This window comes from Apteryx rowi, unplaced genomic scaffold, assembly GCF_003343035.1.
Source record: "Apteryx rowi isolate R43461 unplaced genomic scaffold, aptRow1 scaffold_531, whole genome shotgun sequence".
NCBI classification, from domain to species: Eukaryota; Metazoa; Chordata; class Aves; order Apterygiformes; family Apterygidae; genus Apteryx; species Apteryx rowi.
The window spans coordinates 364,192-389,546 of NW_020450796.1; the positions used below are offsets into that span (position 1 = coordinate 364,192).

The 25,355-nt window shown below is 45.7% G+C and overlaps 1 protein-coding gene across 1 annotated transcript in view; it reads right to left on the bottom strand.

Annotated features, from left to right (window-relative positions):
• Positions 1 to 13,463: 13,463 nt before the first annotated feature.
• The window catches only part of ZDHHC1 (zinc finger DHHC-type containing 1), a 22,048-nt gene continuing 10,156 nt past the window's right edge, over positions 13,464 to 25,355 (bottom strand). The window contains exons 6-10 of the mRNA XM_026080993.1: positions 25,199 to 25,311; positions 18,651 to 18,736; positions 16,992 to 17,085; positions 15,491 to 15,599; positions 13,464 to 13,999 (exon numbers count right to left, since the gene is read on the bottom strand). Coding sequence (XP_025936778.1) covers positions 13,464 to 13,999; positions 15,491 to 15,599; positions 16,992 to 17,085; positions 18,651 to 18,736; positions 25,199 to 25,311 — 938 coding nt within the window. The remainder of the gene's footprint in view (positions 14,000 to 15,490; positions 15,600 to 16,991; positions 17,086 to 18,650; positions 18,737 to 25,198; positions 25,312 to 25,355) is intronic.

The window sequence follows — 25,355 nt, forward strand, 5'->3', positions numbered from 1 at the left end:
AAAAGCCTATTGCAAGGAGAGGAGAGGAAAAACAGTCCTGAGGTAAATTGGTGACAATGTTCTCCATGCACTTTCTTACCAGCCTTAGTGGAATATAATCATAAGGGCTGACTAGGACCATCCCTGTCTGAGATATTTTGAAGCCCCGGCTGTGCTGCAGTAAGAACCTGCAAAGCTGCATAGGAAACAGTGGCACTGCAGCATAAATCAGTGCAGAGTGAGTGCTATCCTCCAGCTCTTTTACACCCTTGCACTGGTCCGTACAGAGACACAGAGAAAACTGAGCCTGGGACCTGGCTGGGCAGCAAGCAGTAGGAAAATGAAAGAGAAGGCAGCTGAAAGCCCAGCAGGAGGACCATTTGGTGACACTGTTGCAAGCTCAAGTCAATGGAAAATGTGTAGGCACCACAAAAGTATCTCAGCATCCCTTCAGGGATACTAGCACAGCACATGTGGAGGGGCTAGGGGGGCATCCAGCTGCTCTGCCAGGTGCCATGGACCAGCCCCGGAGAACAGATTAATGAACCTCAAGGAGCTCAAGCAAGGCAAATGCAACTGTCCTCCCTGGGAGGGAGCAGCCCATGGAGCAGGCCAGGCTGGGGCAGCTACCAGGCAAGCAGGGCTGCAGAAAAAGCCCTGGGGTTCTGGGGGACAACAAGCTGGCCAGGAGTCAGCAGGGTGCTCCTGCTTCAAAGCAGCCAGCTGCACCTGGGGCTGTGCTAGTGAAAGTGCAGGTGGCAGGATAAGGTGACGGAGCCTATCCCTCTGTTTGGCATCAGTGAGACTGGGAACACTGGGTGCAGTTTGCGCTCCCCAGAATAAACCAGTGAGAGACTGGCAAAAGTGCAGTGGAGGTGCCTGTGATGGCCAGGGCTGGAGCATAGGACAGATGAGGAAATGCTGAGGGAGCAGGGGTTGATCAGCCTGGGAGAGAAAAGGCAAAGCAGGATCCTATCACTGACTGCGGATACCTAATGGCAATCTGCAGGGAAGACAGAGACAGACACCTTTTTGAAGGTGCACAGTGACAGGCCAAGCGGCAACAGAGACAAACTTGAAATTTCAATTAGATTCCCAATTAGGAAAATTAATTTCCAATTAGGAAACCTTTTCATGATAAGAGTGGTCAAACAGTGTCCCAGAGAACCGGGGGATCTCTATCCTTGGAGGTATTCAACACTCATCTGGACAGGTCCCTGAGCAACCTGCTCAAACTGGCCTGTTGGATCTGTGTTGGACCAGATACCTCCAGAGGTGACCCCCAGCCAACTCTGTGAGCCTCTGATTTGGGATCAGACTTTCCCTTCCTCTTTGGAGGTGAGTGCCAGGGCTGGTATTGGAGGAGGCAGGCAATGCCACAGCAGCTGGTCACTTTAGATAACCCCAGATGGCCACACCAGCTCACCATGAAGGAACCTGCAAGTCAGGGAGAGCCCCCATGCTAATGACCTATGAGCATTTGTCCCCCAACCAGCCTTGTGACCCCACATCACAGAAGCTTAGCCAGAGGCAGGATGGCAACTCACCACTGCCAGGAAGCAAGGACATCCTGAAGGGGACAGTCAGGCCTGGGCAGGAGTGGGGTAGAGGGACAAGACTGGGACAACAGTCTGTCCAGGACAGTTTCCCCAGGCATATTTGGGGCACTGAGATCTCAGAGCTACGCTGTCCTTATCACTGTGAAATCTCACTCACACCGATGAGCAAAGTCTAATGCTGTGTGTAGCAGCTGAATCCCTGCAGACAGGCAGCACTTGGGGCTCTGCCCTCACCAGTCACTACTCCAACACTTCTGGGGATGCCACAGACAGTTTGTCCAAACCATCCTGTCCCAAGCAGTCCTGATTTACAGGCCCAGCAGATTCATTTTCTAAATGAACTGAATGCTCCTTCCCATGTCTGGAGGTGGCCCCATTGCAGGCAGTGGGAGGACCATCTCTGCATGGGTCCCAAGACACTCGCCACAGATGATCTACTAACCCATGTGATTCAGAGTTTCCAGCCACTGCCAGCACTCCCAGGCTCAGTCTGTGCACAGGATGGATACCAGATTCCTGAGGGTATTTAGTAACCACCTAAAGAAGCAGTTCAGTATCAAGACACCTCTGCTGACTCCTGTGCAGCCAGCTTTGAGCAGCTGTTGAAAAGCTTTTAGATGTTTAAAAATGCAGATTAGCAGCTACAAGGAGGTTTTGTTATTCTTTTTTCTTTGTTTCTTTTTCTTTTTTCTTTTTCCTTTTTTTTTTTAACTCCTTGAAGACTAAGGGAAAAACATCAATGCATTTACTCCAAAGCTGGGCTCCAAGTGGCTCAAAAAAATGCTGCATCCACACAGTATGAGCCCTTGATGCAGAAGCATCAAGGATTCTTGATGCTAAAGGCTTAGGGGTAACATAGCATCATGTAGGCAGTGAGCTGACTTTGGGTTTATGGTCTGTTCTGCCCCCCATTCCCATAGGCTAGGGTCCCAGCCATGATGCACAGCACACTGCACAGAGCAGGGGAAAATGCCATCATCTAGTAGGTCTGGACCTTTCTTGTCCGCTGCTTTAGAGATGGGATAAAAGGACTCCCCATTCAATTCATACCCTTCAAATGTTTTCCAGTTGTGTCAAAAGCAGAACTCGGGAACAGCCTAACCAAAAAGCACTAGATCAATGTCGTATGCAAACACATTTCCCAAAGGAAGGTGATTCTGACTTCAAGGATAAGACTGGGAAAACAGGCCACATCCTACGATGAAACCAAGCAGTCACGACTTAATTTCTCTCTGCCGCCATCTCCATGAATCCCAGCTATTGTGCTGGGCTGCTCTCAGCCCTGACTGCCCGAGAGGGTGATGGGTGCAAACACTTCCCCAGGAATATCATCACCATTCCCAAAGGCAGGTTTCAGAGGGCCATTGGCTGGGATCTGGGGCTGGGATGGCGGTAGATCAGGGGATGCAAAGGATCTGCATTTGCCTGCCTCCCTCTTCCAGCTTTGAAAGAGGTGCTTCTGCTGATCCTCCAGCTGCAAAGTGCTGCAAGGTCCTGCAGGAATTCCTGCTAGCCAGCCACTCCAGCTGGGATTACCTGAGGGCTCCTTTTGGGGGGTGGTTAGCACCCCTTTTTCAAATCTCCCTTGGGCTCAGATTCTGTCTTTTTCTGCTCAGATGCTCTCAGAGTCAGGACATCAGTTTGAATTCTCTCCCATCAGTTTTCCAAGACCTGAATTCTGTATCTGTCCTACCCCAGAAAGCAACTTCTTCTAGCCAAGCACACTGTACCTACCCAACACAGTCGAAACCAGTCTCAAAAAGCTTCTGGTCCTTGTGACACAGTAGGATGTGGCAGAGCACACACAGCAAGAGATAAGAACAAGGAGATGTACCAGAGCAACAGCACAGAGCATCTCAGGTCACAGCTGCAAATGGAAGAGGTACGGGGCACAGCCTACAAGCACAGCTTCCTTTTGGGCTCTGAAATGCCCCTTCTAGGAGGAAATGCACTAGGTTTGGGCTGTGTAGGCCAGATGCTCAGAGCTTCTGGCTGATGCTGCTCATGTCTTAGATGTGGTGGAAATCCTTGACTTAGCAAATACAAGACGTGAAGCTACAGGCCCAGGAAATGAGATGACTGGCATTTGTGCAAAGCCCTGGTCTCTACCAGGGTGGAAGAGTGCTTCCATACCATGGTGTCTTCTGGAACATCCAGCATCACAGGAGTCAGTGGCCTTGGTTTCTTGCAGGATGGTGGAGGAAAATCACTTTCTATAAGCAAGCAGCAGAAGAAAGGCAGAAAATTCGTGTTCACTATGCCCTGTGCTATGGACGCTGGGAAACACTCTATGCATAAGCCATCTGTAAGCTCTAGGGGTCTGCAAGCTTTTGGAGTGATGGGAGCTAACTATGCACGGCAGCCCACAGCTCTAGCACCCAGGGTGCCAGTGCCAGACTGGCCAGCAGTGCACTAGCAGCAACTGGGAGTGGACCCCCTCCTTTTCAGTGGCCACAGACACTCTGCAGGTGCAGGAAAAATTCCCACAGTGACCTGCAGTCCTTGGACTCCATCAGCACAGAGCTTCCTCCTCAGGTCTCTCCTTGGCCTGTGCAGGCCTCTATTTGCATCCCAGCATCTCCCACCTGGCCAGACTTCATTTAAATGAAACAGCAGTCTCTTGGCTGTATCTGGCCCCTAGGAGACCTTTCTGGCTTGTGAGCAGAAATTTTTCTCACTCATCATCTGTGACTTGCAGGAGCTGGAAGAAATGCCCCTTCCCCACCACCAGTGCCTGGTCTGGGCACTACCAGGATAGAGAGTGGTGGAGAGCACTGTGTGGCACATGCCCGTGCTGGGTGGCTGAAGGTATCGTGACTCAGGGATTCAGAGGTCTCTCCCACAGATAAGCAGTGCAAGGGAGAGACTGAAGCTTTCTGGGAGCCACCACAAAGCCTGTAATACTAGTCACTCTGTGTCAGGGTGGATTAGGATTTTGTCTGAGCAGTATTGCTGCTTGCCTGTGTCTCCCCAACACATGTTCACACTAGTGGGACCAGACAGAAAAACGTCCTTCCTTCCTTCCATGGGACTTGGGCTCCTGAGAACCCAAAATGCAGACTGGTGGGACTGCTCCACACAGCTGCCACCGGATGCTGGAGGCACCCAGAGCCTATAGGAATCCGTGCCTTTGCCACCAACACATCCTGCAAGTATGAAGCTTTGCTTCTAAGCAGTACACACCTGGCTGATTTAGAGTCCCTGCAGCATCACCAAAGGGTGTTCCTCCTCTGGCCAACTTGTCCTGGTAGAGCTCAGACGTGCCCAGAGAGCCTGGGCCCTGCACACAGCACAGCTGGAGGAGGTGGCATCAGCCCACATAGGAATTTGTCCTGAACACGCACACTCCTCTCTTCCATAAATATAAAATATGAAAAAAATATAAAAGCAGATCCCAAAGTGCAGGGCCTCAGAGGTTAGAGTGGCAGTCAGTGAGGTAGAAATTTAAAGAAGCCTCTACCCAGGCTGGAGAGAACCCAGGACTGTCTTCCCATCCCACAGAAAGTGGCCAGCCCTGAGGGCTGGGGAAAAGCTACTCACCTGCTCTGTGCTTTAAGGAGAGAGCAAAGATCTGGGCAGCCACATAGGAGGCAGGTGGTATATCTTGCTGAAGGCACAGCCCTGTCAGCCTGTCTTGTGCTAGTTGGAGGGTCCCCACTCTGCAGGTGGGCTGCCTTCGGCACTGGCAGAGGTGAGCCACTGCACCAAAATGGGTGTCCTTGCATGCCTTTGGAGTTGTTCCTGACAGCTCCAAAAAGGAGCCCAAGTAATGCTGGCTGGAGCAGCAGGATAGCAGGAGCTCTGGCAGGACTTCACGGCACCAGGTAGCGCAATAGCCCAGAATCACAGAGCTGGTGGCAGAGGGGAACTGAGCTGTGACCGGGCACAGCGGCAGCTCTTCTGCAGGTGCTTGCACAGCAACCTCTGCACCAGTCCTTGGGGGCTGCAAAGCCTAAAGAGCAGAGAGGCAGCACATCTGGAGCGTCCCAGTAAGGGCTTTGCAGGAAAGGGGGACCAGGCCAGGACTGGCAAAGTGCCTCACCACCCTCCCGTGGGGTTGGGTTGAGCAGGTCAGGTTTCGGTTTCTATGGGCCTGGGTTTGTTGTGCATTTGTTGTCACTGTGACACCCCTGTTGGGACGGAAGCATGCTGAACTGGCTGCAGCAGCCGGGCCTTTGCCTGGCTCCTGCTGCTCCTCATGCAGCCCGGAAAGGGAAGCCCAGGAGGAGGCTGTGACTTGGTCCAGAGCCTGTGGCATAGGCGGGAGCCAAGGAGGATGTTACACAGGTCCTTTGGCATGGGTAGGGGAAGAGCATGGACATGGCTCCATGCTTAGGCCCCCTGGGACCTTTCCCTTTTTGTGATTTCCAGAAAAGGTCATGATGTTTCCAGGCTGTCTGTTGCCCCAGGCACCTACTTAATGAGCTATTTACGCCTGTTTCTCTTTGAGAGGTACTGAGCCAGAATGGCTTTGGATGCTTGTCAATGCTAGGGCCATGCCTAGCTCCCCACGAACAGGATTAGGGTCACCTGCATTTCCATTTTCACAGAGTCCTGGAGCACTGTGGCAGCTCTGGGGTCCTTTGGGCATGCAGAGGACTGGGGAACTGCAAAGCAGGAGCTGCTTCTGCACTCACCCTTCATCCTCTTTGCCCTCACCTCCCATGGGACTGGGCACTACAGACTTGGCACGGTTATCTTGTTTCATCGGGGAGTGCAGGAATGAGTTGCTGGCTCTGCTGCGTCTAGGGTGGAATGAGGTTATATGGGAACACTGCTTCTATAGTGCAAGTTGCTACAAAACAGAGGGAAGTGTTTCAGAGGTTGTGCAATATGTATATGGTAACCCTGGCAACAGCATGGCCAGGCGGCATTAATGTGGCTTAGCTGTGACTGATGAGCGGTGTGAACTAGGCTGTGCACAGCGTGTGTGTGTGTGTGTGTGTGTGTGTGTGTGTGTGCACGCACGCATGCAGAGTGTGCCATAGCCAGAGGTGTGCAGAGCCAATGGGGTCCATCGCTTGAGCTTGGGGTCTCAGCTGCAATGCCCAGCACCCTGTAGAGGCCTGAGAAAGCACTGTCATCTAGGAGGGCTGGAGCTTCTTTCTCCTCTGCTTTAGACACAGGGCAAAGGGAATCCCCCCGCTACTGAAGGCAGGCCCTTCAGATGCTCTTAGGATGTGTCAAAAGCAGAACTCAGGAACGTACTCACCAAAAAGCGCATGGTCAATGCAACAATCAAAGACATTTCCCAAGGGAAGGGCACCCTGACTTCAGAGAGAAAACTAAGAAACTAAACCATGTCCAAAGATGAAATCAAGCAGGAAGTATGTCCCATGCATAGGCTGACAGTGCAGAAAGGACCCCATTGTAAGGCCTGGCAGAGCAGCTGGCATGTGGACAAGAATCATGATTTATAGCCCAGCATTGGAGAGGACTCCAGAAAGCCGTCACCACCCTGAATATGCATTGCTCATTCTTGATAAAAAAAAACACATTGTCTCTTGGCGGAAACAGCCAGTCAGGGTGCTGCCTTTTGCTGATGGGAGAGTTCATGTTCTGGCTGTAGACCCTGACAACATTGCTTTATCTAGTGCTGGCAAAGGTGCTCAGAGATGCCAAGCCTCAATGTTCCTGCAGAGCTGGGTGGGGGAGCAGGGGGACATGAAGGCATTAGGAGTTCTGCTGTCGTCCTACCCAGCTCTCTGCTGATCCTGGGCTGTAGCAAGGGCTTAGCTAGCAGTCAGGCAGTGCCCTGGTGTGCTGGTCAGGATGGCTTCACTCACATGCTGGCCTCTGCAGTGGTATCCAGTTGCTAGCACTGGAGTGATGCAACTCCTTCCTTTCAGTTGGTGCCATGGGTCTGCTGTGGAGCTTCCTCACAAGTGTGATGGCCGTACAACTTGCAGAAGCAGCAGGAATGCCTTCTGCACCTTAACCTGCAGGGGATCAGTATTAGGGTTCCAGAAGGACAGGAACCAGGCTAGCCCATGGCAAAGAAGAGAGTCCAGGCTGTGCCTGCCTCTGCTGTGATCATGCTGGAAGGGTACCAGCTGCCTGCCATGGAAAACTTCCAAGACTCAGTGGGATACCACACACAGCACCCAGAGCCAGGGTCCTATTGGCACACGGATATTGAAAGGTAGCACCTGCCAGGTGCCTCCCAGCATGAAGCAGCTCTCACAGCTGAGATGTTGAATGGCATTTGTGAAGGTTCATCCTTGTTGGGAACTGATCTGATGCAGAGACTAGTTCTCCCAGAAGCCCAGGACCACCCCAGATCTGACCATTTTCATTCTGGGTGCCCAATATACAGCTTCAACATTCTTCCTTTAATGTGATTGTGGAAAAACAAAACCCAAAAAACAGCCAAAATCAAACTCTACTCCACACACAAGATCCTGCCTGCTGCCTGTGACACTCAGCAGATCAAAGTCCATATACAAAACAGGAAGTCCCAGGAGCCCATCCTGCTGTGGCCCAGCTCCTTGCTTAGTACCAGACTGTTGTAATCCACAGACAAGGCATCATATATTTTTCAGCCTTTATTTATTGTCCTCTCCAGCATTCGATGTAATGAAGAAAGCTAGCAGGGAGGTTTCATGTCACAGCTGAAGGCAGCAGAAGGATGTCCTCACTACCCAGGAAAACTCCTAGATCATGGTTCCCAGTGCCTCCTGTGGGCATCTCCTTGGCCTCCAATGAAATGCATGGGCTCCCTCTCCTTGCAGGGAAGTCTGCAGAACCTGTACAGCCCAGCCGCACAAGGGGCTCTGCAGTGGCTGTCAGTGACTCTGGGGGAAGAGATCCTTCTCAGGTATGTTTCTGTGTGCATGGCAGGAAAAGTAAGGGCTTAAGGTGCATTCTCAATCTGACAGATTCCTTGTGGCAGCTGAGTACAAGGTGGAAAGAGGAAGGAAACTAAATGCTGAACCTGAGGGTGAGCACCACACTCCTTGAGAGAATCCTGTGAGCAAACTGCTAGCAGTGCAGGACATCCGCTCTCTTTCCTACTGTACTCATAAGCTGCCACCCTGGGACATCCCAGACTTTTCCCTGAACATCCAAGAGACTTCTTCCGGCCAGGGTTCCAGTTCCACTTGCCCTCAAAGGACACAGCAACCTTCCTGCAGCATGATGTACAGCCTGACTGGCCTCCTCCCTATGGTACTTATCCTGCCACAGCACAGAAACCAGGCTGAAGTTACACGCCTCCTTACAAAAGTGGCTGATTCCTTACTCTTCAGGGAAGGCAGCCCTCTCTAATGTCCACAGAGCTCTACAGAGAAGGGGCCACTGTCACCTACATGCTGGTTAAGATGCAAAGTCCAGCTGGGATATCAGAAGTGCAGGGAGAATTTCACTTGCCCCAAACACCCTAGAAGCCATCAATTGGGCAGATAAATGAACTACTGAAAAAAAAAAAAAAAAAGGAGGAAACTATTTAGCAAAGGGCATAGAAAATTTTATTGTGAACAGAGCTAATAAGGAGCTCCATACACAACTTCAGAACTGCTTCTGCATGGACAAAGGATAAGAAAATACATGAGGTCTGCTCAGGGGCACCTGCTGGAGAGAAATTACCAATGCTTTCTGGGTGAAGGGACTGCTGGCCTTTGAACATCCTGAGCCCAGCATTAGCATATAGTTCTCTTGGATGACAGCAGACATGAGGAGAAACAACAGGAAGCATGTTGTCTAACTGGGATACAGTAGTGAGAAGATGTCATGGTGCCTGCAGATAAGTAGTGCAATGTGTGCTGATTCACTTGCAAGGCAAGGCAAGTTGCAATCAGAGTGTGACCTGTGGCATCCCCTCCTGGAAATTTAAACATGATGACTTCAACAGCTACAGGAGACTTCATTTTTGCTGACCAATGGCTCCTATAATTCAATGAAAAGTCAAGGCTCCTCATTCCAGCTCCTTCAAGAGTAAAAAATCAGGCAACAGAAAAGAATGGTAGGAAAGCCCTTTAAAGAAATCTGGGGCCAGTGATCATATCTATACTGCTTTGTCAGATAGTTCCCAAGGACTTCTCTGGGGAGTGCTTGGCCTGGAGGGTAATGTCTATGGGCCACACAGTTGGCCTTGAGGACACTTAGTTACATCTGCACTGTACACCAATAGGACATTGTTGGGTGTCACTTCTACCCCATAAATCCTTCAGGTCCAGCAAAGTCATTCTAATGCTTGCCTTGTTTGTGCCACACACAACGCCCACACCATGTGGCTTTCCATAAGCTGTACTGCTTGTCTTCTACCATTACCAACCAGCACCTCATGGCAAAAGAAGGGGCAAAAGAGGGCAGAGTCTGACCACAGGTTGAACCTCTATGACACCACCCCTCCACACTGTTCCTTGACCATCCTTGGCCAAAGGTCATTGAGGCCAGATCCTTCCCCACAGACTTTATACCCTTTTCGCCCACACCAAGCAGAACAGACCACCTCTACATCCCCAAATGCCAGACCAGGACACATCAGCATAACTCCATTGGCTTCCCCATCATCTCAGTGATGTCCAATACAAAGCCTGGGTGTCCTCTTCTTCTGGAACACCTATGCACCTGGTATCAATAAAATTCAGCAGCTCCCCAGGCAAGGTGTAGTCTAGGACAATGAAGCAGAGGATAGCACTTGACTTGGAGCAGGGTAGAGGAAGGAACTTGGGGGATAAAGGCTGTTGAGTCAGGAGGTGAAGACAAGTGTTAAGTGTTAATCATCCTTTATCTCTCAAAAGAGCTGAGAAAGCTACTGTCTTCCAAGATACACCCCATTTAGCTCATTTCTGACAGAAGCTAGGGCTGAGGCATCAAGGAATAACAGTGACCTGCCACCAGGCCTTTGATCATCTAGATCCTTCCTAAGGCACCTTACAGAGCAAACAGTCTCCCACTCCAAACTGGAACACGGCAAAGCTAGTTCCTTCCTAGAGACCAAGACAGGGCTCCCAGAGCCCTGAGAAAAACTGTGACAGAAAAACACTGTCCACATGGTCTGTGCTCACCCCAAAAGCTCCTTCATAATCCTTGGTCCTGTGTTGGCATGATTTAACCTAACATTATGGAGCTCCTATAAAGAACAAACTTTCTTCTGCTCCGCCAAATCAGATTACAAGACTGCCTGCCTTTGCGCTAAATAACAAAGCTCAACACATACCTGAAAGGGAGACCCCAGTGGAAAATTGTACTTGCAAGCCCAATATCTTCCGCCTCCTGCTAGGTGCTCCCAGACCAGTTTGGGACTAGAAAACTGGCTTTGGAGCTGGTCCAAGGTTGGTCCACAGACCTCTTTTGTCAGATACATATTTCATACCTATTCTGCAGTCTACACCTATGTTATCAGCCCATTCTTCTGACCTCCACCTATCCCAGACAGAGGCAACAGAGTTCCAAGCTCTTCTCAAGGCTCAGGACAGCTCTCAAGACTTTGTCATTCCCCACCCCATGGAGACATTTAGCTGGAAAACTCATATCTCTAGCCCTTCAGAACAACAGCCCTAGGGTCAGTGAGCCCAAGAGCCTGGGACAACAGGACTGGGATCCAGTAATACTGACCTTGGAGATGGCCTGGCTGCCTCTCTAACTAGAAGGAGCAGGAAGAGCCTGGAAACAGAGATGGTGCAACCAAACCTGCTATAAGCAAAGTTGCTAGATGCTTAGAAACCTCCTTCTGCCAGCTTCCTGGTGTGTTAAACCTGAGCCTAAGAGAGGAAATGGCACCTAACATGTTAGGTGCCATGCACATGACACCTACAAGCTGTGGGTGACATGCACATGGATATTGCACCACCTGTGCAAGAGGACTCCTTTACCCCAGTTTCAATTCTGCAAGAATCATGTGTTTCCAGCAGTAGCTGCAGCATTTTGCCTTCCCCTTCAAGGCAAGGGCTACACTGAAATGACCACTACATGAGCATTCACAGATTCATGGGTTTGGCCATGTGATAGTGCTGGGGGGCTTCCCGAGGGAACTGACCCAACTCCTGGCATGGTTTCCAGAGTGCGCAGAGGTTTTCAACATAAGGCAGATGCTCTTGTGCCTCTCTCTGCTGAAGTGAACTCTCCGGAAGAAACTCTGTCTGGGCCAAAAGCCCATCCTATGCCAAAATAATTCCAGCCAAAATGCCATCCTGCTGTGAAAGGATACAGTCAAGTATTTGGGAGCTCCAAGGAAAGTGGGCTTTGCACAGACCTCTGAGCAGTGCAGAAGCCAGTGTAAGCAGTGGGATGATGGGCAATGGCAGGGCTGGGAAATGGGCACATCAGAGCTGGGGGGTCAAGCCTGCCAGTCTTATGCTGACTGTTTCCAGAGGGCAATTTTCCCCAGATATCCTGGCTTGCTCTGAACCTTTTCTGATGGATGCTCACAAATTGAGCTACTCCTAGCTTGCCTAGGCAAGGTGTGGAAAGGCTTAGCATGAGTCACTTAGGACCATGCTTTGTCTTGTTCTTCCCTACCTACAAGCATGATAGTATGGAGGAAGGGGTAGACTGAGTCAGCTGTGTCCATGCATCATGGAAAACATTTGGTAGAGTAATTAAAATTTTCTTCTGTTTGCTCTTCTGCGCTGGTCCGTCTATGTGTTCACACACACTAGCTGCGTGCAGCACTGGGGCCTGTTCAGAAATGGTGCAACTGGCCAAGCCAGCCGCTGCTGGTCAGGGTGATAGCCATGCCAGGGAGGCATGGGCCATGCAGGTTCAGTAGCTGCCAAATGACAAATTGTGCCAGGCACATACATGCTGGTGGCAAGGCCCATCAAGATGTGTGATTAGCTAGTATCCTGGGCTCTGATGTAGCTGGTTGCTAGGCAGACTGGGTTTTCCTGGCAACCCTGACCTCAGGGCTCAGCCAGGAATCTGGAGCAGGGCATGCTGCCTGTGGAAGCCAAGAGGACAGGGAAAGCATAGGCTCTGCAGCGCTGCTTGTCACCATGAAGACAGAGTGCTGTGATTCTAGGCACTGGCTATATGCCCCAGTGTCTCGTGCAGGATTTTTCTGCCAGTACAGACTCCAAGCTTGGCTGTGCACTGTTGCTGATTTGGCAGCCCAGAAAATGGAAAGATTACAGAACCTGCCTCATTCCAGATTTTCTGATAAGGAAGCTGCACTGTGGGGCACAGCAGGCTGGTGGAAAGGTGCAGTCATGTACAAACTACACTGCCTTACAGAGTTCATGCTGGTGAATTTGGCAAAAGTGCTTGAGAGTGCACAGTGGAAAGTGGTATAGGGACAGAGAAATTCTGAGGTTACTCCCTGATCATCTGCTCAGGCCCCCCCAGCATGATCCAAAGACTGACTGGGTGTAGGCAGATGGGAAATTTGGTTTTAAGGGTGCCACAGAACAGCAGAGATGTAGTCTTGTTTCTCCCCACACATTCTCTATGAAATTTACTGCAGTATTAGTTTCCAAAGTGCCAGGAGGTTGCAGCCTTTTACTTGGGAAAGTACTTTTCTTTAGGAACATGTCAAGGTACCCACCTCAGGTTTGCCACGCTGATGCCTGTTGCCTTTAGTCAGGCAGCACCAAATGTTTTGCTGCAGTGTGATGGTAAGCACAGAGTTTAGGGATCAGTCCCTCAGCACTCTACAGAGTACTTACACTGCAGTCCATCATCAGTGACAGCCCTGAGCACATCCCTATCAGGGGAGTCTGTTCCCCCTTGACAAGGAGAGTGGAATGGGGTTAAGGGCCACTCCTGGCTTAGAAGCAGGTAGCAGCTGGAAAAAATGATGCAGCAGGGTTTTTCCTGTTTCTCAGCTGGGTCTGCTGGAAGGGGGACAGTATCAAGCAAAGGGACTCTGCTGACTCCAGGGAATAAGATGAGTCACTGGAGTCAAGATCTTTGAACAGCAACATACAAGTAGAATGAGAACCTCTTTCCTTGTCCCACAAGGTTATGGCTTTGGAGGGCTGATTACTAGGCTGCTGTGGTGTTTGTCCTTATGTCCTTTAAGCATGGATTTTGTCTGCCCATGTACAGCTTGGTGGTGCATTTTCTGTGGTGTGGCTCAGACATACTCTCACTAGGCTGGGGCTGAGAGACATGAGGCTCTCCACTGCTCTTACTTACAAACACAGCAGGGATCTTAGAGACAAGTTTCAGGTCTTGTTCCATGCTGCTGTCTTGCTGCCAGCTTTTCGTTTTTTCCTTGTGCCCAGAATATAGATTCTTCTCCCTGTCACCTCTGGGATTGCCTGTGGACAAGGGAGAGTGTTGAGAACTGCTTGAGCTACTCTTGGAAGGTCTATGAAGGGCTGTGCTCCCAAGGCGGGTCTGAGCCACAGGAATCTCATCCATGGACTCGGCAGACTCTGAGTGATAGTCAGCAGGGGGTCCCGCTGCTTGGATGGGGCCGATGCTGCCAGGGGGAAAAGCAGCTCTCACAGGAAAAGCTGGCACTAAGAGGCGACGGCTGTGGGAAGATGAGGTGGCAGCAGCTGTGGCCAGGAACTCTGAAGATGGAAAGAAATGGAAAAGAAAGCATCAGAAGAGAGAGACTTCCCTCAGCCCCATGCAGACATCAACAAGCCCAGGAACTTTGATTTGGCTGATCCAGTAGTGTTAAAGGAAATCATTCATATTTATGCAAAATTAGATATGAAAATGTAGAGAATTCTGCATTCAGCAGTGTACCCACTCATTCTCCCTTGTTAGGCAAGTTAACTTCCTCCCAGTGCTGGGTTTTCACGACACTTTTCATTTCTGTCTGCCAGTAATCAGAAAGGCAGTCCAGACAGCTGGCCTGGCTATCAATTCATTTGCACAGATGAACTGCTGCGCACTGAAGATTACAGCAATATTAGGGAAAATAACAGTTACAGCATAACCTGCTCCATGGAGTTTCCTTCTTGCAATTCAAGGAGATGTCAAGAAGCACACGGGTCTCCTACCTTTTCTGTTTAAAATTTTGGCTAACATAATTATGAGTGTTTTCTTTTATAAAAATACTCAAACCTGTTCTGGATCAGGTACTTGGTTATTTGTTCTTGAGTTCTTCAAGGTCTATTTTAATTTTCATCTTATATTTTACCTCCTGAATCTTATATTTATTTCTCCTAATTTTGCCAGGGTTGTATTTCCCTCATTTTTACCCAACTCCTGGCTATAGAACCGTACCAGTTTAGTATTTTGCTTCCTTCTTTTTACTGAGTCAGGAAACTCCTGCCTTCTGTGTTTCTGATACAGTTGCTTAAGTAGCTTAATACAGTTTTGAAGATTTATTTTTCCCTTTTGCTCTTCTCACTAATTTTTCCTTAAAAAATGAAAGCGATCCTTGGTAAAGCTAGACCTCATCACAATAGTTTTTACCACAACTTCCTCCCCAGGAATATGGAACAAGCATCATTGTTTAATTGTGCTGCTACAATAACATCTTGATCAAACTATCAAGAGTAAGAACAGTCCTTTTCCTCAGCTATTCTAGGACTAAGAGTTCCAAGAAATAACCATTTCAACTGATTTTAGGTTCACAAGTGTTTTGCTCTTTACAACAAGTTCCTTCTGCTTTCTGCTTTGCTTTTCACTTCCTTTCCCTTTTCTTTTGCCCCCTCTGTACATGCTCTATTGCTCTCTGGTCTCTCCCTTCATTTGCTTCCTGTCAGTTAGTTCTCCTGTGGCTGCTCTGTCCCTTCTGCCTTGTATACTCCTCTGTTCACTCTAGCTCCAGTTTCTGGTGGCAGCTCTTGTTTCTTTCCCACCTCTTTTAAAGCTGTAATTCCTAATAAAGAATATGGAGAAGCTGGCATCACACACCCCATTAGCTCTTTACAACAAATATGCTTCCAAAGTGAAGCCCATGATATTTCTTAGGTATCCCAACAAGAGCTTGTGTTCTTCACTTCTTTCTTCTCTCTACTTTTTAAAAACATCTTTCTATTTATTCCTTTAAATTTCAGCTAACTGGAACAGTTATAGAACAGAGGAGCTGATTGGTGCACTCTCACCTGACTGGGGATCTGGGAAAGAGGGCCAAGGTCTAGTGTGTGTTTTAGATCTGCTGTCCATTGCTGAGGAAGGAGTTTTATGCATCTTCTTTCTTCTTTTTTTTTGTTGCTGTGAAAGCAAGAAGTCCAAGAGAAGGGAAGTCATTTCGTTAGCTCAGAGAAGAGGCACTCAGGTTTTTTAATTGCTATCTCTTTTAACTGCTCCTGTTTTTTAAAATAAGCATTAGGTATGACCAAAGACCAAGAGTATTTTGTAGTTTAAGACTCACAGAATCACAGAATGGTTGAGGTTGGAAGGGACCTTTAGATATGATCTAGTCTAACCCCCCTGCTCAAGCAGGGTCACCTAGAGCAGGCTGCCCAGGACCCTGTCTAGACAGCTTTTGAATATCTCCAAGGATGGGGACTCCACAACCTCTCTGGGCAACCTGGTCCAGTGCTCAGTTTCCCTCACAGTAAAGTTTTTCCTTAAGTTCAGACGGAACTTCTTGTGTTTCAGTTCGCGTCCATTGCCTCTCGTTCTGTCACTGGGCACCACTGAGAAGAGTCTGGCCCTGTCTTCTTTACACACTCCCTTAAGATATTTATATACATTGATAAGATCCCGCCTCAGTCTTCTCTTCTCCAGGCTAAACAGTCCCCAAACTTTTGACTATAAAACCCAAAATAGACTGACTAGCTATAGAGAACAGGTATTTAATGAACACATACATTGCCTGCATACAGAGAATTCTGTGTGTTTGCATACCTTTAGGCTGTTGTCTCATACATCTGGAGGATATATGAGATACTGGTGGAAAAATGTAGAGACAAACTAGAAAAGAGGACTAAAAATCACATAGCACAGGACATACCAAGAGAGAGACAACTCTTGTCCAAAATACAAGTACAGTTGAAAAGGAATTTTTTTTTACCATTTAGATGACAAGACTTTGATTAATAAGCCTGGAAGAAAGGGAGAGAGCACCACGACCTGCCATTTGATCAAGGAGCGGGGGGAACAAAATGTGGACATGAACCCCAAAAAAGCAGAAAACTTGACCCTGGACAGCTGCTTTATACACTAGGGCTTTGTATCCACACATGCTGTCTTTCCCTGGACAGATGATCTAACCTCCAAATTTGAATGTATAAACTGTTCAGTTTTGCTCTACAGAAGCATACAGCTTGTTATGTCAATGAAGTAGTATTGATGCACTCATTGAACTGCATTGAAACAGGAAGATATTGTACAGGCTGCATGCATTACGGCTAAGCTGCGGGCTTATGAAGGAACCGCAGAATGCATCTGATGATATGAGTGAGCTAAGACAGGAGAGTCTCTCTTGGATACAGTGACTGCAGGGGATAGCCATATCTGCACATACATGCTGAGGAATGGAAGGGCATGCGTATGAAGGAGGTTAGCCCAAACAGACTGCACTACTGTGAGTGTGCACCCACGCAACTCCATGAATTGGCAGCATTAGAAGTTATGGAATGCAGCAAGTCTCCCATTTACCTGAGAAGGGATTGCAGACTGAAGAGATGGGAGGTCAGGAGAGGAGCTCTGCTCAGGATCTGCTTCATCATTGTGGACACAGAGCTTTGAAAAGCTAAAATACATAGCAGATATATGAGATGCTTCCTTAAACACTAGTTAACTCTAATGCCCATTCTCTTTACACGTACCTAGCTTCAGTCAGGCTGAAGCCTTTGCACAGCACAGCATTCCCAGCAAGACTGCAGCGTAACTGTTCCTGCACAACTGTGCACAAACTCTGAAGGGCTTCCTCCCCCCTCCCCAGGGCCAGGAGTTAATAGGCAAGGCTTAATTAAGAGACAAGGATGCTTTTTTACCATAAGTGCTTTCCTAAAGGAAAGCAGTTCATCTGCTGTAAATGTTGTGGCTCATGTCTCTTGACTCCCTAAAACTCTGTAATTATAATGAGCTCAATATAGAAATTATTGCACAAATCTACCCAGAAATTTAAGCTGATAACAGAAGACACCATTTTTTTGTGAAGCAGTGGCTCTTAGCAGCACACTATATTATTAGTACTCTGTGATGTCACCTAGCTTCCACATGGAGTTGAAACTACTGATTTTGATAGATAAACCTTATTGCTTGAGAAGAGATATACAGATGTAGGGGTGTAAATGCAAAATCAGCATGAACTCAACCTGAAGATGTTTTTGAGACTGATTTCTTTCCCCAGATGAAAAAAGGGCTTCTAAGGGAGTGTTTTCTATAGTAGACTTTTTCCAGGGAAACAGTCTGAAAGGGTCACAATCTTTAAGGGACAAAAATAATATATTCAAGAAAAAATCTAAGGGGAATAGAAACAGTTTAAGGTCTTATTTTCTGATGCAAAAGCATGCTAGGACATTGTGTTGAGCAGGTCATGTGATTAGCTGTTGAACTGAGGCATTGTAGCAAAAAAGTGCAGGTTTAGGGTAAATTTTAGCTGAACTTTCCGTATATCTTCTTATGTTTTTAATTGAATATGAAGAATATTCTAATATGAGGGTCTGAGTGATAAATAAATTAGACATCATGCTAGACTTCAACTTTAATTTAGACCTGTTGCAAAAAAATAGGAATTGTTAAGGATGTACCCAAATGCTACACTTTCATAGATATGCCTTGTACAGGCCACTCAGATGACCAGGTATGCACAAGCTCTCAAAACTGCAATAGCTGGGTTTTCTGTTTAATTCCAAGGCAACCTCAGAAAACCATTCACTGTCACTTCCTACCCAGAAGCTCTCTAAGCCTAATCACAAACTTAACAGGTTTCCACATTTCCCTTTTTGCTCACAAAGCAGACTCAAGGGTGCATCTATGACAAAGCTCACCATCTTGCTTTCAAGTTGCACTGAAGCTTTGATACAAGTTTAAATGCAGCTCCCAGCTCTATTTGAGGCAGCCTCAGAGTAATTTTAAAACAAAACAGTCTAGAGTTTTCCAGGAAAGATATTTTCCCGGGGGAGGGAAGGCAAGCACTTCTGCAGGCATTTACCCTCCTGAAACTCAGAGACTTGAGCATACCTTGGTCAAAATATTGGAGCTCCTTACCCTTCTAAGTATTTTTGTCTCAGGGACCATCAATGACTTTGGTGATAACTTTCTATTCAGCAAACATGCTGCTGGGAGCCTCCTATCTATAACTTTACTCACTCTTTTCCTGAAGTTACAGCTGGAGAGTCCTCCACTTGAATATCAGGGTCTGTATAGCCAGGGTTACCTGAAAAAAAGCCTGCTTCCTGAAAAAGAGAAGAATTAACATTTTCAGAACAACATGGACACACAGTGGAGGAGAGAGATTTGCACTACAGAGATGCTTTCTTCCCCCTTCCTCAGCCCCATGCCAAGGATTGTCTGCACTTACAAGGAGCACAGCTGAAACTCAGCAGAGGAAACTGCTGCTTAAGAAGATGGGAAAACAAGATTGAGAGAATCAGAGGTCCCAGTCAGCCCAGCCAGCATTTCATGTGACTCAACTTACAATCACATCACAGCAGAGTTATGGAGATCAACTTAACATTTCTTGGGACCAAACTCAAAATCTCACTTAACAGCTTCATTAGTCATACAGTTCAATAATAGGAGTTAAGTATTAAATGCAAAAATTTTTTTCATTCAGAATTGAGGTGACAAAAAGAAAGCACGCAATGTATAGGAAAAAAGTAAAGTAATTTCTGTTTCTTGTGTGAATCTTGTATGGCTAATAATATTGTGCTATTTTTTCAGACAAGAATGCTTCACCTTACTCATTTTACTTAGGTATAGATGAATTCAAAGTAATGCTGCCCTGAATTTTAACATTACATACCTTTGTAAATATATAAGAAGGTTTGATAAGTAAGCCTCCTAAATCCAAGTGTCTACATTACAGAAAAGGGCTTCCATTTTTCCCTCAAAAGCAGTACACTCTTAAGATGGTCAGAGTACAAAATGATGCTGTTTATGAAGCCCAGCTTCAGGATGCAGTTTGTGAAGCCCAGGAAGGATAAACCATGCTCCAGAGAACCTTGACACAGGCGTGCTGTGCTGGTTCACTATACTTTTCCTAGCTGCTCTTAAACTTGAATAACTAGCAAGACAATCTCCTTTACACATTTAGTGCACAGTGACTATAAAGACACACATACATTTTGAGGCAGATTTTTTTTGGTAAAAAAAAACTGTGGTAAAAAACTTTTTTTGGTAAAGATGGGGAAGATTTTAAAATGCAGTTGGCAATTTTAGCTGTTAAGCTTAAACAAACTCAGGGAGACCTATTCTTTAGAAGAGCCTGATCAGCAAGCTTGAGAAAATGAAGTCAAAGTTGGACATCACACAAACAGGTTCCTGAGGGACCCAGGGCCTCTGCAGTTCAACAAATTCATAAACAATGTAGAAAAGGGCAGAACAGTGAGATGAAGTCTGCTGATGATACTCCCTTACGTAAGGCAATAAAAATGAAAGCAAACTGCAAAGAGTTGCAGAAGATTCTTGTTATATTGAATTATGGGGTGATAAAACGGCAGATGAAAATCAGTATTGCTAAATATAAAGTAATGCACATAGGAAAAGCAGTCTAAACTTTATATAAAAAGCAGTGGTCTCTGAACTAGAAAAGAATTCATGGAGTTCACGGTCAGCTGCAGCCAAGAAATCATTTCAGATGATAGGAATGAGAAGGAAAGACATAAAAAACACAAGCAGAAAATAGTTTCATGCCACTGAATAAATTCATAGGCAGCCTGGACACTGAATACTCTGTACAGTTCCAGTCCCTTCTCCCACAGAAGAACTGGATAAAGGCTTAGAGAAGACTGACATGACTATCAAAGGTATGGAACAATTTCTGTACAAGAAACAGCTAATGGGGCAGCGCTTTTCAGCCAGGAGAGGAAAAGCCTCAGGGCAGGTAGGAGTGGTATGAAGAAAGCGAATGGGCAACCGCTGTTTACTGTCTCTTTACTACAATATTTAGGTATCATCAAATAAAATAGTCAGGAAGTATGCTCGAAACAAACAAAAGGAAGGTTGCATTTTCTGACCCAGCATGTAACTAAACTGTAGCACTCTCTGCCAAAAGGATGCTGCAGGTGCTAAATGTTACAGGGATTCAAGAAAAAATAAGGAAAGACTGTGGGAGAAACCTGCGTGTACAAAGCCATTAGAAGCTCTGTGCTCCAGAAGCCCCTAGACAGTATTGCCATATGCTGGGAGAGTGTTATGGGGACCATACGTATATTCTGTTCCTGTACTCTTTTTCTTAGCATCCACAACTGGCCAGTGTCAGAGGCAAGCACACTGTGGTCTGATCAACTTTACTGGTCTTCTTTACACGCCAGAAGAGAAACTTCCAAAATTACTAGCTACTTTTGAAAATCTTGGCACGAATGTCTGGAGTCACTTTACTCATTTAATTGTTGATAAGAGAGTTGCCAAACTGAAAAGACTCCAGGCATGTTAATTTTTGTAATCATGCTCTAGTGGTCGTGCAAATAGGTAAAGAAAAGAAAAAGAGGAAAGGCAATTTGCAACTAGTTTGTAAGTACTCACATCAGATTTGAAGAGGATTGGTTTAGTGGTGTTAAGCATATGAACTTTCCAAGGTTTCAGGTTTGAGAAGTATGCTATTTGGGGTTCACTATTATAGGTAGGGTTTACTTGAGTGCAGGATTAATAATCCTCACAAATTTACTGCATGAACTTCAAATGTAACTTGTAACTCAGGTCAGGTCATTGCTCATCATTGACTGAAAATCAAGTGTGCATAAATGTTTGCCTAAGCTCCTTGGAGACCAAATTCTTAGCGCTTACATTCAAGCCTCATGCACGTGGCATCACAAATGAAGGAGACCAGACACAATCTTGTATTCCCACAATTATATAGTGGGAGAGATGTAGGTCTTTTCAGAGGAAACTACACTGTGCCTGAAATGAGCTGCAGCAGGAGACATCCTCCTAGGACTGTGACCATTACGGTACACAGTTAGTGAAAACCATCAGGATTTAGTGTCTACAAACAGGACTGCAGGCCTGGCAGTTCAAAGGAGATTAATAAATGATACATCTTGAGTGTTTCATGAACAACTCTTTCCAAGAAGGGAATAAAAGAGCTTTTTAAAATCCATTTTGTCCATTTCAGCCTTGTAAAATATGCATAAGCAAAGCAGCCACAGAAAGTAAACCACAAGGGCTAACTAGCAGAAATAAATTGATAAGTAGAAAATACAATGTTCTCTCAGTATTAGAAAAGCTACACTTAGACAGCTCTTGCACACAGTCCCAGGCCCCCTCAGCTCCCACGGAGCCCTCAGCAGCATATCCAACCTCCTTCAACTGTGACAGCAAGATGAAGCTACCCTTACCAGTTGGGTTGTTAGGATTCAGCTCTTGCTCATACTGCAAATAGCTTGCTCAATTGTTTGCCAAAATTCATTGCCACTGTACAGTTCCTGGCCATGCTCAGTCTCTCTCCCTTCTAAAGGCAAATACCAGCTGTTTCTGCCTTTCTTCCCAGGCTCTACAATTACAACTTCTGGTGAAATTCAGCTCCCTGCCCACAGCAGCTGTCACTCTCATCATCCATTTCAGTGGCGGAAAGTACCCTAAAATGCTGTCAAGTTGGAGGAGAAGCAGAATCAACTAGAAAAATGTGATCTTTGGCCCAGGGAAACAGGGTCTGCTGCGAGTGTTGAGGCTGAGAGTGAAGATTAGATTGACCTCGACGAGATATTAGAAGATAGAAACAATATTGAAGATGTGAAGGAAGCAGAGTAAAATTTGTTTAGCATTTAAAATCAAATCTCACCAGCCTGAATTAGTGTCCAAAGCAAGTCAACAACGATATAATGGGCAGGAAACATAACTTTTATGGTGAGGATATCCATAATATAAAGAAACAGTATCATAAAGTAAATATTATTGCAAAGATAGCTATTAATCAGAATTTCTAACCTATGGTACAGAGTAATGCAATGATATACTCTTTAGGATACCATCCTATCAGCACCTCTCACTGTCTGTCCCAGAATTAGAGTCTATATGGCAATGTCTTTCTAGAGACAAAAGTAACTACAAAAATATACAACTGCTGGCTAACCAACCCGTAAGTTTAGTTCAAAATAGGCTCCACTTTGGTGGACATGCTTTATTATGCTTATTCAAATAGTGAGGGAAGTAATTTTTTAAGGGATTATGTTCCAGCATCATCTGTAGAGGTCTCAGCCATACATTTGGTATTACGTTATTTTCAGGGTTATTTTCATAGTATTACTTCCAGATCATTTTCTTAATTATCCCTATAACTTTCAGTAAATTTGGATATTTTTTCAAGAGACTAGATAAATAACTCATAGTGAAAGCCCTTTTATTTTTTAAAATGTATTAAATGCCTGTCAGTTTAACATATGTATGATGTTTCACTAGCAAAATAGAAATGTCTGTTCACACTGTTCACAACTGAAGAGTTGTATCCAGGAAATAAAAAACTACCTGCTTCTCATAGGGTAATCCTCAATGACTCCTCAAATCATGAAAAAGAAAATATCATAGTACTATTCTATAGGAGGTAAACCTCATCTTATATCCCATACTATTTGACCTTCACCTGTCTTTTACTGTATTGATGGTTCCATATACACATGCTGCTTTGGCTATCACTACAGAGGCAAAGACTGTATTTCTAACTTTTTTGCATTTTTTTGATATCTGAACCACTTAAGTGTGCAAACTTAGTACTTTTATTTTGTGAGTGTTCTGAGAAGGATCTTTACAAGTGCATAAGAATCCTTTAATGTGAATGTGGATGGAGACTCAACAGACAAATGTGTAAAACTGAAGCCAAAACCAACACCCAGGCTTGAATGAGGCTCAAATATACGTATTAAAGGGGAAATGCATGCTTCTTCTTATTCCCTAAAATGAATGAACAGTTAAGACAAAGGTGGGAACAGCATGATTTCCATCTTATGCTTGCAAATCTTGGATCAATTACAAAGGATTTGTATGCTCAAGCTAAAAAAGGCTGTAGTCAACAGAACTTAGTTCACAAAAGGCAAGTCACTTGGTGTACTGCTACTCCAATCTATTTGTTTGTGTTTATCTCTGGTTGCTATGTTAGAAACAAGAAAAATCTGGTGGGTTAACATTTTTCTTAACAATATTACTGGGCATCTTCCAGTCTTTATTGTTCCCTAAGGTATTAACTGTAGTCCTGAAATACAGAACTCCTTTTCACCCTGCCTCTTCTAGCTTTGCTGCTTCAAATTAACCTTATTCAAACAGATCTGCACAAGCAGTGGTGCACACAGGAGAACATCACTGAACAGTCTCATCTCAAATGTACACACATACAGAGTCTACCTCTGTTCAGGTATATTTTCAGTATCAGTCAAAATTCAGTAACAAGAAAACGATTAGAGCTAAAACTTTATTATGATTTTAATTTTCATAGTAAGCAAAGCTCTAAGAGACAAAGTGCCAAACGTTTTTGTTGTTATGGAAACCTCTGTTCAAACTGAAAGTTCAACTTTTCCAAGACAGTAAAAAAATGTATATGAAAAGCTGAGGTCTCCATATGACACAAAAAGGGAACTCACTCATTTTCCACTTTCCTCTGATAGGGAAAAACCATTAATGAGTCCAGAGATAATGAGAAATTCCAAATCAGGAGTAATGTATTTCTACATACAAAAGCTAATTAATTTCTTATGAAATATAAAACTGGTTGTATAATAGGTAACTACAGAGCTAGATGGAGTTACAAGGGATCACTGAATCACAGAATAATTTGGACTGGAAAGAACTTCTGAAGGTCTCTAGTCCAATCTCCCATTCAAGGCCGGTACAATTAGAACAGTCAAATTTTGAGAACCCCCAAGGATGGAGCTGCCTTTCAGCAAACTAAGTTACACCAAATATCTCAGTTAATACAACATATGCCACTGCACAGTATGATAGCATAAGACCTCTTTTACAGAGATACAGATCAACATCACAGGAATCACACAGATACTTATCACTTCTGCAGAGCTCAATTCAAAGAAAAGCAAGGCTATCTAGGTCCTGTCTGAACATAATTTGTCTCCTTTTCTTTTTCAAGATGGTAAAACAATTTGATATCAGCTGCTCAATGATTAACCCCAATTTCTCTAGTCTTAGACTCTGTCTCACTCGCAGTCATGAGATCACTCACACAAGCCAGCAAAATGTGACACTTCCACCAAAACGGATGAACCCGTCCTTCCCAGTGACAGGACCCCTCCCACCCTTCAGTCATCTGCTCTCGTGGTGACACAAACATTTATGTGACTGCTTGGTGAACCAAACAGCAGGGAGCTAGCCCATCTATACATTAGCTCAACTATCTTTTTTTTAAAGTCTATTCTTACACAGATGAGATTCCCCCACCCTGTGCACTGCGAGACTGTAACAGACATCTGCACTGGCAGATGGGAATAGACAGTGCAGGGCCCAAAACAAGCAGCTGAGACAGAGAATGGGTGGGATTGATTCTTTTGAAAGCAGTGCTTGCTTATGCCTAGACTGCTCTTCAGGCTACAGGCTTAGACTCTCTCACATCCTGCTCAACTCCACCAAAGTATTTCAAAAGTCTTATCCCTAGCAACTGCCTCTAAAGTTTGGAGCTCACAGAACTGAAGCAAACTTGACACAGTGGACAAGTGAGGCTGTTTTTTTGAGAAATGGATTGAAAATACAACAAGTACCTGACTGGGTCTCACTTGGGAGGGACAAGATTCCAGTTGTTTGTCTACCTCTTTTGCCTCTTGTTGGGGACGCTGCTGCAGAATGTACTCATACGTAGTCAATTTGTTCCACACTGGGAAGAAAGGAAGAGAGATGAAAAAAAAAAAAAAAAAAAAA